Raw genomic sequence first — 15,715 nt, 5'->3', positions numbered from 1 at the left:
ATAAAAGAGACAAATTTCATTTCAGGACCGTTAACTTTCCTTTTCGAAGTAGTAACACACCAGCCTCATTTGTTTTGGAGCTACATGGGTAGCAGTTGAGTTGCTTCACCATTGCTTGTTGTTAATACCAGGATTCTCTTGACACACGCGTCTTGTTCAACAAACACTGTCTAGCCATCGGTTTCTTCTTAGTATGAGGAATCAATCCATGATGAACATATTTCCAAGGTCAGACATAAGTTTATGATCTGATAACTCTACAACGTTTTATAAAATTTTAAATGTAAACTTCATTTTCAAACATTTCTGAAGCAAGTTCTATCAACTTGTGTTGATCGCTCTTGTTGGCTCCAATGGTAGCACGCAAGTTTGGCTACGATGGTAGCACGCGAGGTTGGCTCCGATGGTAGCACGCAAGGGGTCTTCATGTGAAACGAAACTAGAGAACGGAGAGAAAAAATCCGGGCAGATGTTTCAATACCCTTACACGTCTGATCGGGGATTCGAATTCCGGCCGGAATGGTGAAAGGCGAGAACGCTATTCACGGTGTCACCCGGTCATCCAGTTTTTTGATAATTTCGTATTCTATTTTGTTGAGGGACCGACGGTGTCTATCCTTTCGCTTTAGTGTGGTCATTTCCTATCGGGTTAGAGTTATGGTTTTCATTTGTGAACGGCTCGTGTTTTGTTCCTCTGTTACATAAATGTTTTCCTATTGTCTTCAACGCAACAATGACCTGTGTAAGGATTAAACTGCCTAACCAGTTTTAGACTGATACAGGGTACGAAATAAATCAGAAACGTTGTATACTAAATAAAGCTCTACGTATCTGCCTTTATAATTGCACGGAATAATATCAGTAGCAGTGTTAAGTTACACACTGTAAAAGTACAACCCGCCGCTGACCACATGTACCTTAGAGTACGTATGTTGTTTACGAGTGCATTGTCGGGTATAATAATTATATACATGTAGCTGGTGTATTTAGTTTACAAAGGTTTACATCTTGTTCTCACTTCCTCCTCACGATCTAACGAGTTCCTGCAGATTGGCCGATGAAAGGTCTATATCAAATCTTGTAAATCCCTTTGATATTTTAATGAAAGATTCACGATTCCCTTCAATTTAGACAAAGAAAGATTGGGTTTGCTTTTGTCAGAATGATGAAAGGTGATTGGTCTGATTGGACAAGATAAAATAAAATGTACTCATTTATTACTTTCAATCATCATACAAAGATGTACATTTTTCATCAATGGTACTTATTAGCATTGCTATCTAAGAAAGCTCTTGTCCTCCTCACTTGAATAGACGATTAAATACATAAGTACGTACATGCATCTGGCATGGCTGTCGTGTAGAGAATCAAGAATCAAAATTACTTAATACAAAGAGGATTTCATTTAATTGATATGTAATTGGCACATTTCCGAACAGATCACCATTTTGTAGAGAAATGAAAACAACTGAAATTTTACATTACATTTTCCCACGATAGATTTTATTTAAATGGGAACATAAATCATACAATAATGTTTAGTCATCAATAGAATTTATACACTATTGTATTTGTTGGTATACTTAAAACTGTAAACAATCGTATATATCCGTTGTGAATAGGTCTTTACTGCCACACTTAATTTTCTGATTTTGTTCCGTGACTCTAGTTCTGGTGTAAAGCCAATGCTATCATCAACTATCAACTAAACCAATAAATGTATATTTCTTTACCAGATTTAATCCAGACATTTTTCCATGAAGCTGAGTTTACAATGTAATATCTTTATGGGTAATACAATAACATAATGATGAACAATGTTGTAACAATAGTTCCTACGGGAAAGCTTAATGTAACAGGTATTGTGTACTTTGTATCAATGTCAGTTATATACACAGTGTTACATTGTATACTTTGTATCAACGTCAGCTCTATACACTGTGCTACATTGAATACTTTGTATCAATGTCAGCTCTATAGATTGTTTTACATTGTATACTTTGTATCAACGTCAGCTCTATACACTGTGCTACATTGTATACTTTGTATCAACGTCAGCTCTATACATTGTTTTACATTGTATAATTTGTATCAATGTCAGCTCTACACACTGTGTTACATTGTATACTTTGTATCAATGTCAGCTCTATACATTGTTTTACATTGTATACTTTGTATCAACGTCAGTTCTATACACTGTGCTACAGTGTATACTTTGTATCAATGTCAGCTCTATACATTGTTTTACATTGTATACTTTGTATCAATGTCAGTTCTATACACTGTGTTACATTGTGTATTTTGTATCAACGTCAGCTCTATACACTAGTACTGTTACATTGCATACTTTGTATCAATGTCAGCTCTATACATTGTTTTACATTGTATATTTTGTATCAACATCAGCTCTATATACTATGATGTTACATTGTATACTTTGTATCAATGTCAGCTCTATACATTGTTTTACATTGTATAATTTGTATCAATGTCAGCTCTATACACTATGTTACATTGTATACTTTGTATCAATGTCAGCTCTATACATTGTTTTACATTGTATACTTTGTATCAACGTCAGTTCTATACACTGTGCTACAGTGTATACTTTGTATCAATGTCAGCTCTATACATTGTTTTACATTGTATACTTTGTATCAATGTCAGTTCTATACACTGTGTTACATTGTGTATTTTGTATCAACGTCAGCTCTATACACTAGTACTGTTACATTGCATACTTTGTATCAATGTCAGCTCTATACATTGTTTTACATTGTATATTTTGTATCAACATCAGCTCTATATACTATGATGTTACATTGTATACTTTGTATCAATGTCAGCTCTATACATTGTTTTACATTGTATAATTTGTATCAATGTCAGCTCTATACACTATGTTACATTGTATACTTTGTATCAATGTCAGCTCTATACATTGTTTTACATTATTCACCATATAGTCTTATCAATACTTACCAAGCAGTATTGATAAAACAAATTGTCTGCTATGTCTGAATGTTTCTTTTCATTCTATCAAATATTTCAATTATTCCATACCTATGTGGTGTCTGTATGGTAAAGTTAATACACTTACCGAACGTTTGTCTGGACAATACCCTGAAGCAATGGCCATAACTGGAAATGTTTCTCATAAATAGCCCAGGTTTATTGGCTAAATAAATCATATATGTACACCAATTATAAAATGGTCATTATTTGTAGTAGAAACATTTAAACTACTGCATTAATTACAAGAAGAAAGCTGAAAACCCTCTTTCAGTGTGTAAAATTCTGATAGATTTGCCTCTTATATGTACCAAAAAGGACAGAGTTAAAACATGATCAGATAAAAATGTTAATATAACATCAGTTTTGTTGATTTGTACACGTGTTTAACAGGTTATACAGGTGTCATACTTGTGTGTAGGTGATTTGTACACGTGTTTTACAGGTTTTACAGCTGTCAGACGTGTGTGTAGGTGATAGGATTTGGTTACACATATCCTGTAATTATACCAATGAAATTTATCACATTCAAGATGTTTCCCCAGAAAATGAATTTACTTGTACAGTAGACCACAAGTTGAACACAAATATCTTTCTACTGTACCAAAGTTCCTCGGTGTTTTGTAGCTTTCCCCAGAATCCAAAGTTATATCAAAGTTAAATCATTTTAATTTCCACTATTTCTTCTTGAATTGTTTGTACACAAATTTTTTGCTGTTGTGTTTCTGTGGTTTTTGGTAGCCAAAGCCTCCCGCTCCTGCTCCTCCTCCTCCTCCTCCTCGCTTCTGGACCTTTCTACTCTTGCTGCCATAGACTTCTAATGATGGGTTAAGGAAATGTCATATCATAAAGTTTGCTTAATCTATTTTGTTTGAAAAACACCATCATAGGAGAAAGCTCTCAGTGGTGGTAAACCTGTCATCATTCAATCTAAAGAGGTATGGTGTGGAAGAAATTCTGTCACTCCTTGTCCAAGAAAAGAACATGTATGCTTAATGTTGTACTGGGTATGTTGGTCTTCACTTATACATATAATAATTGTTAGAGACATTATGAATAGTACAGGGAAATACAAAGGAAGCTGACATTAACCCTACAGACACCAATAGACTTATTGGTGTTGGACATCAGGTTATATTATTTTATAATGTTAAAGGTATTTTACATATATTTCAGATAAGTGATATCTTTTAGGCTTTCACAGACGACTTTGGTTCAATGTTTATAGATAAAATGTGATGTAGAGGAAACTAACTCATAAAGGCACACAAACAAGTGAAGGAAGTGAGCCTAGCTCCAGCACTTATTCCATAACTTACCTTAACTGGTCTATGTGTTGACCAGGGTAACTTTATATCCCACAGAACCACCTTGTGGCAGAGCATAAGAATACATTTAAGTTAGTGTCTTACCAAACTTATGTAAATGATGTGAGTGGCAATTAAAGTCAGTTTTACAAAAGTTTTGAAAAAAGGATACCCAAGTCCACAAAAGGTGGCACCTTGAAGCCGAAGGATAACGCTGTCTTGAGCAAGTCAAGACCGTTGACATCGTAGATGTTCTTCAAACTGTGAGAGGCAAAGGCCCTCACATAGGCTTTGTAGGCCTCCTTTGCTGACTTGTTAAGGAAGTAGTTTTTCTCAATCAGCTTCTCCAACTGAAAATAGTAACAGTAAAGACTATGTCAAATCATTGTAAAGATGTACTGAATTAATAAGGCTCCTCAACCCTGAGCCTGTTTATGTTGTTTACCTGTACAAGGCTCCACTAACCTGACCCTGTTTATGTTGTTTACCTGTACAAGGCTCCACTAACCTGACCCTGTTTATGTTGTTTACCTGTACAAGGCTCCACTAACCTGACCCTGTTTATGTTGTTTACCTGTACAAGGCTCCACTAACCTGACCCTGTTTATGTTGTTTACCTGTACAAGGCTCCACTAACCTGACCCTGTTTATGTTGTTTACCTGTACAAGGCTCCACTAACCTGACCCTGTTTATGTTGTTTACCTGTACAAGGCTCCACTAACCTGACCCTGTTTATGTTGTTTACCTGTACAAGGCTCCACTAACCTGACCCTGTTTATGTTGTTTACCTGTACAAGGCTCCACTAACCTGACCCTGTTTATGTTGTTTACCTGTACAAGGCTCCACTAACCTGACCCTGTTTATGTTGTTTACCTGTACAAGGCTCCACTAACCTGACCCTGTTTATGTTGTTTACCTGTACAAGGCTCCACTAACCTGACCCTGTTTATGTTGTTTACCTGTACAAGGCTCCACTAACCTGACCCTGTTTATGTTGTTTACCTGTACAAGGCTCCACTAACCTGACCCTGTTTATGTTGTTTACCTGTACAAGGCTCCACTAACCTGACCCTGTTTATGTTGTTTACCTGTACAAGGCTCCACTAACCTGACCCTGTTTATGTTGTTTACCTGTACAAGGCTCCACTAACCTGACCCTGTTTATGTTGTTTACCTGTACAAGGCTCCACTAACCTGACCCTGTTTATGTTGTTTACCTGTACAAGGCTCCACTAACCTGACCCTGTTTATGTTGTTTACCTGTACAAGGCTCCACTAACCTGACCCTGTTTATGTTGTTTACCTGTACAAGGCTCCACTAACCTGACCCTGTTTATGTTGTTTACCTGTACAAGGCTCCACTAACCTGACCCTGTTTATGTTGTTTACCTGTACAAGGCTCCACTAACCTGACCCTGTTTATGTTGTTTACCTGTACAAGGCTCCACTAACCTGACCCTGTTTATGTTGTTTACCTGTACAAGGCTCCACTAACCTGACCCTGTTTATGTTGTTTACCTGTACAAGGCTCCACTAACCTGACCCTGTTTATGTTGTTTACCTGTACAAGGCTCCACTAACCTGACCCTGTTTATGTTGTTTACCTGTACAAGGCTCCACTAACCTGACCCTGTTTATGTTGTTTACCTGTACAAGGCTCCACTAACCTGACCCTGTTTATGTTGTTTACCTGTACAAGGCTCCACTAACCTGACCCTGTTTATGTTGTTTACCTGTACAAGGCTCCACTAACCTGACCCTGTTTATGTTGTTTACCTGTACAAGGCTCCACTAACCTGACCCTGTTTATGTTGTTTACCTGTACAAGGCTCCACTAACCTGACCCTGTTTATGTTGTTTACCTGTACAAGGCTCCACTAACCTGACCCTGTTTATGTTGTTTACCTGTACAAGGCTCCACTAACCTGACCCTGTTTATGTTGTTTACCTGTACAAGGCTCCACTAACCTGACCCTGTTTATGTTGTTTACCTGTACAAGGCTCCACTAACCTGACCCTGTTTATGTTGTTTACCTGTACAAGGCTCCACTAACCTGACCCTGTTTATGTTGTTTACCTGTACAAGGCTCCACTAACCTGACCCTGTTTATGTTGTTTACCTGTACAAGGCTCCACTAACCTGACCCTGTTTATGTTGTTTACCTGTACAAGGCTCCACTAACCTGACCCTGTTTATGTTGTTTACCTGTACAAGGCTCCACTAACCTGACCCTGTTTATGTTGTTTACCTGTACAAGGCTCCACTAACCTGACCCTGTTTATGTTGTTTACCTGTACACGTCTCCACTAACCTGACCCTGTTTATGCTGTTAACCTGTACAAGGCTCCACTAACCTGACCCTGTTGATGTTGTTTACCTGTACAAGGCTCCACTAACCTGACCCTGTTTATGTTGTTGACCTGTACAAGGCTCCACTAACCTGACCCTGTTGATGTTGTTTACCTGTACAAGGCTCCACTAACCTGACCCTGTTTATGTTGTTTACCTGTACAAGGCTCCACTAACCTAACCCTGTGTATGTTGTTTACCTGTACACGGCTCCTAAATCCTTATACTGTGTTGTTCATTGATACAAATCTCGTGAATCCTTCCACTGTTTAAGTAGTTTATAGGTATGAGACTTACCAGAAACGAGGAAACTTAAATTTATGTTTGAGGACTCCCTCTCATTCTTAATTATAAGATATCTGTTCAACTAATTTAAACATTTTAACTTGAGCTAAAAGAGTTTTAGTATCAATAAGGTTTTAATGTCCACTAATGAAATTTAGTCCTAAGTTTTACTGATATGTCAAGGACAACCATAAAATTAAACTTCAATTTCACATTTATTTTTCATTTCCACTGCCTCGAATTCACTGGAGAATACATGTATAGGAATAAATGTAGCTATGTAGTGATGAAAGTGATATAAACTTGTCTTCACCTAGCACTTTCCATAAACATCACACAATTTGATAATGACTGCATCTACAGCCTCTGGATAAGTTAATTTAAAACTGGTTAGGGTATCCCTTGTCTATCTGGATAAATATACACTTTCAATTCACTTATTCACTTTATTCAAAGCTACGGCTTTCGATTCAGATGAAGGAACAGAAGAATAAGTGGTTGTTTTGGTAAACCTTTGCTACATACACTAAAAAATGATTACCTACACAATTAATACCTTTTTTTAAGCAAAGTTTACCAATTAATAGCAGAAAATGGTAGAGATGCGCCAGGTAGCTCATTCTTAAATGGCATGCAGCATTGTTATCAAGTGTTATTTCATATGTGAAGAGTGATATTGATTTTGGTAGTCATTCCTGTGTAGACTTAATCATTTGAAATTTAAATCTTTTATAATAATATTTATGAATATAATATAATAATTATGAATTAATATTGGAACAGTATCATTTTAATTACCAATTCATGCATTTATGAATAAAACCTGCTATATTTTGTGAAAAAAATACACATATAAAGTATCCATGAAAACGAGTGCCTTACAGAACTTGAATCTCTAAATACACTGTATGTAGCATGATTCTGTATGTAATTACAGTGTAAGTATGATTCATTCTAGCAACAGTTTGGTACATTGCCCTGAGACTGTATTTCTGTTTAAAGCATGGCATTACAAAACAGATCTTTAATCACCAGTTATTTTCGGACAAAAAGTGCAGTAATTTGCTGGAGGGTAATAAATAGGTTTGGCCAAACTACAAGTGTATGTGCATGATCCCAAGTAATTGATTCTGGCCGTAACAGGTTTCCTAAAAACATCATTAATCTTGAAGCAGGTTAGTTTTGCAGTAAAGTGGATAGGGCTTGATCTTATATCCAAGGGGTAATACTGGATGTAGGGTGGTGCATCCATTATAAGGCTGGTCCTAATGGACTGCTTTGTAGGAACAGGACAGAAATTGTGCCATTCATTATAGGGTTATTTCTGACGGAGAGGTGCCGCCCATTACAAGGCCAACACTAATGGACTAGCTTGTAGAAACAGCAAGATGCACTTGGTAAAAATAGACACATCATTTTGCACAGTTGAAATAAAGCATCATCTATCCAACTCCAATTTCATATGAGTTTCTGACAAGGACTTATTTCATCTTGCCAGCACATGTGTTTTTCTGTTTTCTTAGTTTTTCTCCTTCGTTCAACTGGAGTAAATCTGTCTAGACAAGTCAATTTATGATCTTCTCTTTTATCAAATTTCCCAATGGAAGCTTCTTTCTCAATATATTTGTATAGTTGTGTCACGTTTTTACATAAGAAAAATTGGGGATCACATAAAAAGATCATTGTTTTCATAAATAAACCTTCTTTTCAGGGATCTTAAAATTACAGGGCAAACAATGCTGATCTATTATGAAACAATTCTGCTCCAAAAGCATTACTGTAAAACATAACATGAGACTTGTTCAGGATTAGCTAATCATCCAAGTGGTTAACATACACAATTGTCTGTAAATGCTCAGGAGGAAAGTATACATATTTACATACTTCCAATAACAGACAAGAACATGTAAGCATGCATAGTCAACAAATAAAATATTACCTGAAAAAACAACATGTTCAATAATTAAGACCAGCAGTGTCATCTAATTGACCAAATTGAGCACCAAACACCAAAAATCGTAAACTATCAGATTTTTTAAACTTACCTGTGGCTGTATGTTGGAGATTTTGCTCCAGGCAAACTCAAACTCATTCAGTGGTACCTTGGCATGTTTGAGATAGCGCAGGAAGCCAAGTTCTTCTGGTCGCAGGATGAGAAGGGCATGGCCGATCCCCCCATCCCCACGAGCTGTCCGTCCAACCCTGTGGATGTATTCCTGTAAAATAAAAGGTGCTTTGTCAGATTCATGAACTAATTAATATCTCTCTATATATCTGTATAGGTAGGATATCAGTAACAGGACAAGACACTGTTTCAAAGGTTCATCAAATCCTTGTCACTATTCAATCAAGTCTGAGAGACACAATATCATTTACACACTATTCCTATACAAGACATATTTCCTCAATTAACAGGCAATGAACAGGCACACATTTGTTTGATTTCTTAACTGTATGTTAACATGTAGTAATGTGATATTGTAACATTGACCTTTGTCTGATGATTGCATGGTTCAACTACCGGTCATATTTCTCAATAAGCCCACACATATATATGGCAGTTTTGTTGGCCAGTAATAAGCCCACCCCCTACTATGAGAATGAGCAAGACATAATGTGTTGGCCGCTGGGCTTATTGCAGGATAATGCTATAGTGAAATCAAAAATAAGGCTTTATATGGTATTTTTTGAGAAGAAATCAAAGTTATTTTTCAAATTGGTCTTTCAAATTTGTTTTCTATTCTGACATAACTCTAATTATAAGCACGCTACTTAATTAGACTTGGTCTACCAATCAGTGCAGCGAGACTTTACACAATAATTGTCTCCCAATGAGTTTCACGAGGAGAGCTTCCCGATCGTATACTTACTATCAGTACAAGGTCTTAATGATATATTATGATCGATGCTACAAAATCAATTAAGTTTTTGCTCATTAAAATGTTACATCCATAAAGTAATTAAAAGTAGGTTCTATCTCGTCAAAAAGTTACCAATGAGGAAATGCAGACTAATTGTACCCATTTGTGAGCCATCAATTTGTCACTGCCTTCGAACATGAAACTTTAACAATTACGACTAAATGTTCATTTAAAAGCGACCAATCAATGTCAACGAGTGCTTTACAGTAGTGTGATGTGCACTCCCTGATCAAGAGAAACAGAAACAGAGAACCAGTAATTACAAAGATAATCAAATAGTATTTATTCCAATTAGAGTGGCTTTCAGTAAGAAGGGAAGTAAGCACAGCAGATGTTTGTAGTGCATGCTCTTCACTAGATTTTTTAAGTGTGGTTTAACCAGTTCAGTTTCTTTTTTCCTAGTTGATGTAAAATGAAAAAGATTGCTTTCAGTATGAATTGAAGCAGACGTTTAGCCTCCAAGCCTCACATCCTGATCGATGGTATGCAGAGAAAAGCAATGCATGAGTTATCACTGTCTAAACTGATGACTTCTATCAGACAACTCTCATAAATTTCAGACAAATGTACATTTCCTCACATTAACCTGTTATCAGCTGACAGAATATTGCTTTTGTCTTTGAAGCATAAAACCTGAATCCCCCTGTGAGATGAGAGAAACACATTGCATGATAAATGTATTGTAGATTATACCAACATGGAGCACTTAACATCTAAAATCTAAGTATTTTTGATGCTCCTGTCATAAGTGACATTTTCACACCATAAATTTCAAATCAAGTGAATGCCTCTCAACATCTGTAAAATTCAGTGAAATTCTATGTTGGGGAATAAATGAGAAAAATACTTCTGTGGAATTCCCAAACAGCATATAGCATGTGTTCCCAATGGTGTAATAATGTTACAGAGCAGCTTCGGAAAGTGTGACCATTACCTTGTCTGTGTCGAATCAAAACCTATTTACGCATCAAAAATGATGGCGCAGTGCACTTGAAATGGTGGGTTTTCTGTCAGTTGATGCTCATGTTGCCGACACAGAATACATTCTATCCTAGACCATAAAATGGATGTTAAAATCTCCACCACAGCTGGAAATTGCTCATCAGCAGGAAAAAACACTTCACTGTACGGAGTGGGGTAACAGAATTTGATATGTCAGGTAAACCGTAGAGTAAAGTCACGAGACTAACACTTAGGCCACTCCTCAACTTCCTCTATGGCTTGTTTTTTTCAAATAGAATGTCAATGCACCACATTTATCTTAACAGATAGTTGACAGAGATTTGTAACCAGTCTAGTCCTGATTTATACCACAAGAACTGAAAACTGCATTAAAAACTGAATTTCATATCAACAAAGGTTTTATTGCGTCTCTTAACTGCCATAAGTTATCCAGACACAATCTCAATGACCGCATGACATCTTGTCACAAAGTTACCACAGAAAGACTTTACTGTTTTTTCATTGCAAATTGTTTCATTACTTCCAAAAAACACCTTTTCTCTTTAACAAGACCATAAAATATACATAACATATATTAATCTTAGTTACTTCTGAATCATCATAGAAAGGCACAGTGAACAAGTCAAAGTGAAGTCTATCCATCTTTTCACAATACATATATCTTGTGAATAAAATGATTCTTCCTCATTTCAAATGAAATGATGGAGAATTTCAAGCTGACAATATTTATCACTTGAATTTATTTTAAAAGTCGTCTATGATTTCAAATAACTGGAAATTAAAGGCTAATGACACTCTACCGATTGAGCTACTTGGTCGCTGACAATTGACCCAGTCCAGTTCCTCTACACTATCATTGACTACAAGTTGTCTCCCTTGATGGAAGACAACAAGCTCATCTAATCCAGATGATGAGGTAATATAAGTGTAGCTAGCACTGATATCCTACCTGTTATAGGACAGATGTCTGTAATTACCACTCAGGAGGAAATCTGTGGAGAACTAAGTATTGGTACAGCCACCCAGATGTGATCCACATACCATCAAATTGATAATGTCTGGAAAGTCCTTCTAAACCCTTTGAAGCCATAAATTGATTGGTAAAAAAAACGTTAAGCATGACAAGAAAAAGTCTGCAACTTAATAGATTTATACAAGTTCATCTCACAATTTTATCTCAAGAAATAACCAATTCAAGCCTCCTGATGATAGGCATGGTTTAAAATACAGAATTTGATTCATAACTTGGTTGAAATTCTGATTTAATGCAAAAATTTAATATAGATTTTTTTTACAAATTAATAAACAAAAGAAATTCAAAATTTCATGCATGTAGGTCTTAAGTGAAATGTCATTTTTCACTAGTGCAATATCAAGACAATAAATGTATACAATGTATACTAACAGGGCTGACTGCACATGCTCTAGAGCCAGACTTCTTTTAAAGTGAGCCTTATTCCTGCACAAGGGAGAGCCAATACATTGCAATCATTATGACAGACAAACTAACCCTATGGCAGTGCCCTCCCCAGAGATCCTGGGCAGTGGAGGAGTGCGTCTTAGTGAACCACCACAGGCATGCCCAAGTGATGTATGCTCCAAACAAACATCATGGCGTTGGGTGTGGGGCTAAGTGAACATTTGCATGTTGAGTCACTAAGGCAAACATTTTCAAATCCTGCACAATGTGCCAATTCACACAATAATCTCAAGCGCTGTAGAATCCTAGAATATCATTTGGCCTAGTGTCTGGGGAACTCAAACTGCATGAGACTTGGACCCTGATAATTTTGTATCGAAAAATTTGCATCAGGAAAATGATTTATGGATTCAATTTTGATACCTATAAATTTGTTATTCTTTCTAACACAAATGCTCAGACACGATGTGTTTGTAACCACAGCACGGAAATGACTCCCTCGACATCTCATGGAGAGATGAAATAATAACGATCTGATTTAATCAATGATGATGTTCAAGAAATATAAAAATATTTTTTAGGAAATTACATGATCATGCAAACATTTCAAAATAAGTTATTGAAAAAAGGACTGATCTATAGCAATCAAGAACATTGTATCAATGTCATGTGGATCATGGCATTTCCCACCAATAATCAACAAGTGTCTCAATTGTGGACATGGTCAAAGTTATAAATAACTTACAGACGTGAATGCTGAATATTTGTACAATACCAGCCCGCCAAACAGAAAGGTGGTGTTGTTGGTAACTTGTACATACTCCACAAATAGAGTTCATGTTTCACTAGTCTTTGTCTGATGAAGATGAAAGAGTACATATCATACTAGCTTAAGTCATCAAAATCTCACCTATACGCATGCTATATAAAAATGAGTACAACCTGGGGGTGGGGGTTAGTTCTCTTTTTGAGTCTAGATTCAGATTTTATTATCTAAAGAGATATGTCTTTTGAAGGTTAACGAGCCCCACCTTTTTGTTCCTTGGGGTGTCGAATGTAAAATCAAATTGGACTTATCATCTACTGAACATTAATGATGAATAGAGGAAATATAAACATGTTAGTTTTTAAGGAGATTTCGTTTGAAGGTTTTGAACTCTGTGAGACACATTGGGGCCTGTCCCTCCGTTAGCTAGATAAGAAGTCAGCCTCTTCTTATAGATTCTACAGGCTAGTGATTACAACTGATTAAATCATTAGTGTCTTCAAAATCTGACAAATGATTTCTGAGGAAAAGTTGAAAATAGTATTGTTAAGGGACAACAGATAACAGTCAACAGATGAAAGTGTTTGCAAAAGGAAACCTGATTGACTCGGGCGAATTAAGAAAATAGAAACAAATTGGGTAAAAATATACAGAACCAAGGTATTTAATAATATAGAAACTTAGATAAAAATACAGAAAATAAAGTAAAAATATTGCAACCAGAGTCAATGGTATCTGTAAAGTTCAGATCACTGCTTAGTCTAAACACTCCTATAGAAATGTGTGAATTTGGAATCTAACCACGAAAGCTAGCAAACTCCGTAACAGAAATTTCCTGTAATGTTATTAACTTCCTACTCAGCTGCACGAGACAAAGGATGGATCCATACCTGTGCCAAATTCTAAATACATGACAAAATTTGATTTCCACATCCTGCTTTCCAATGCTGTTAGCCTCACATGCAAAAATATTCGTAGAAATACAAAATCTATTGAATTTAGAAAATAAGGTTTTAAGACGGATTGAATGACTAAATGATGCACATCATTTCCTGAGTAAAATTTCAACAAAATCTGATGTTACAAATGTGTGTTAGAAATACATCAAGACACCATTTGGTGTTACTAGGATCGCTCTAGGGGTATAAATCCTGGTCCAGGAGAAAAAATGTCCTCGGTTTGGCTAAATATATTCTGTATGCAAAATGAAATATTGAAATGAAGATGGATTATTGATATCAGACTTCCCAGCTGTACATTTTCCAAGGAACACCTCGGAAAAACCATGGAAATTATTTACCTTGGAGTATTGAAACCTTGTTTCCATGTTTTTTCCGAGTTTTAAAATTGTAAAAAAAAAAATCAGTGACTTGTATAGAGCAATAACCTCAGAAATACCTCGGATTTGAGTATAGACATACCTCGGCTTTTAGAACTCTACCTCGGATACGACCTCAGCTTTTAGAACACTACCTCGGATACGACCTCGGCTTTTAGAACATTATCTCGAACATGACCTCGGCTTTTAGAACGCTACCTCGGACACGACCTCGGTTTTAGAACACTACCTCGAACATGACCTCGGCTTTTAGAACGCTACCTCGGCTTTTAGAACACTATCTCGAACATGACCTCGGCTTTTAGAACGCTACCTTGGACATGAACTTGGCTTTTAGAACGCTACCTCGGACACGACCTCGGCTTTTAGAACACTACCTCGGACATGACCTCGGCTTTTAGAACGCTACCTCGGCTTTTAGAACACTACCTCGGACATGACCTCGGTTTTTAGAACACTACCTCGGACATGACCTCGGCTTTTAGAACGCTACCTCGGCTTTTAGAACACTACCTCGAACATGACCTCGACTTTTAGAACACTACCTTGGACATGACCTCGACTTTTAGAACACTACCTCGGACATGGCCTCGCCTTTTAGAACACTACCTCGGACATAACCTCTGCTTTTAGAACACTACCTCGGACATGACTTGGCTTTTAGAACGATACCTCGGACATGACCTCGGCTTTTAGAACGCTACCTCGGACATGACCTCGGCTTTTAGAACGTTACCTCGGCTTTTAGAACACTATCTCGAACATGACCTCGGCTTTTAGAACGCTACCTCAGACATGACCTCGGCTTTTAGAACACTACCTCCGCAAGAGATTCCTCAGAAATGATCTCAGCTTAGAGAGCATTACCTCGGAAATACCTCGGACATCACCATTTGTACCTCGGACATCACCATTTGTACCTCGGAAATACGTTGGACATAACCATTGAAACTTGGGATGCATTATGATCTCATTGACAGGTACAATACTTACGACTGTGGAAAACAAACTGGCAAATCTCTGACCATGTCAGTAAAACAGTTGTCATTTACTCAAGATCATCTGGTCTTCAACACTTAGACTCTGAGTCTGACTGCAAGACTATAAGTATGACACAAGTAACAAGGTTACCGCGAGCGGTATATAATACGCCCGTCACACATTGAATGAGCAGTTGTTTGTATGATTGAAATATATGAAGTATTTGTGAGTAATTGATATTAAAAGAGAAATCATTCAACATAACTGGTAGATCAATGAGTGCAATACAACATCATGGAACACATGCATCGCATTAATGAAACCAAGGGGAATAACTCCAATAATTACGGTCGGATAATGGCGGTTATC

General features: G+C 36.8%; 1 protein-coding gene across 3 annotated transcripts in view; it reads right to left on the bottom strand.

Annotated features, from left to right (window-relative positions):
- Nucleotides 1-1,483: 1,483 nt before the first annotated feature.
- LOC110465694 (ATP-dependent RNA helicase HAS1-like) overlaps nucleotides 1,484-15,715 on the bottom strand; it is a 49,016-nt gene continuing 34,784 nt past the window's right edge. For all 3 annotated transcript variants that reach the window (XM_021521684.1, XM_021521685.1, XM_021521686.1), the window contains exons 12-14: nucleotides 9,002-9,172; nucleotides 4,492-4,669; nucleotides 1,484-3,829 (exon numbers count right to left, since the gene is read on the bottom strand). In XM_021521684.1, the coding sequence (XP_021377359.1) occupies nucleotides 3,690-3,829; nucleotides 4,492-4,669; nucleotides 9,002-9,172 (489 nt within the window). In that variant the 3' untranslated portion in view covers nucleotides 1,484-3,689. The remainder of the gene's footprint in view (nucleotides 3,830-4,491; nucleotides 4,670-9,001; nucleotides 9,173-15,715) is intronic.

Source organism: Mizuhopecten yessoensis, unplaced genomic scaffold, assembly GCF_002113885.1.
Source record: "Mizuhopecten yessoensis strain PY_sf001 unplaced genomic scaffold, ASM211388v2 scaffold11099, whole genome shotgun sequence".
Taxonomy (NCBI): Eukaryota; Metazoa; Mollusca; class Bivalvia; order Pectinida; family Pectinidae; genus Mizuhopecten; species Mizuhopecten yessoensis.
Note: the sequence above shows the minus strand (reverse complement) of the source record. Positions and strands in the feature narration are given on the sequence as shown.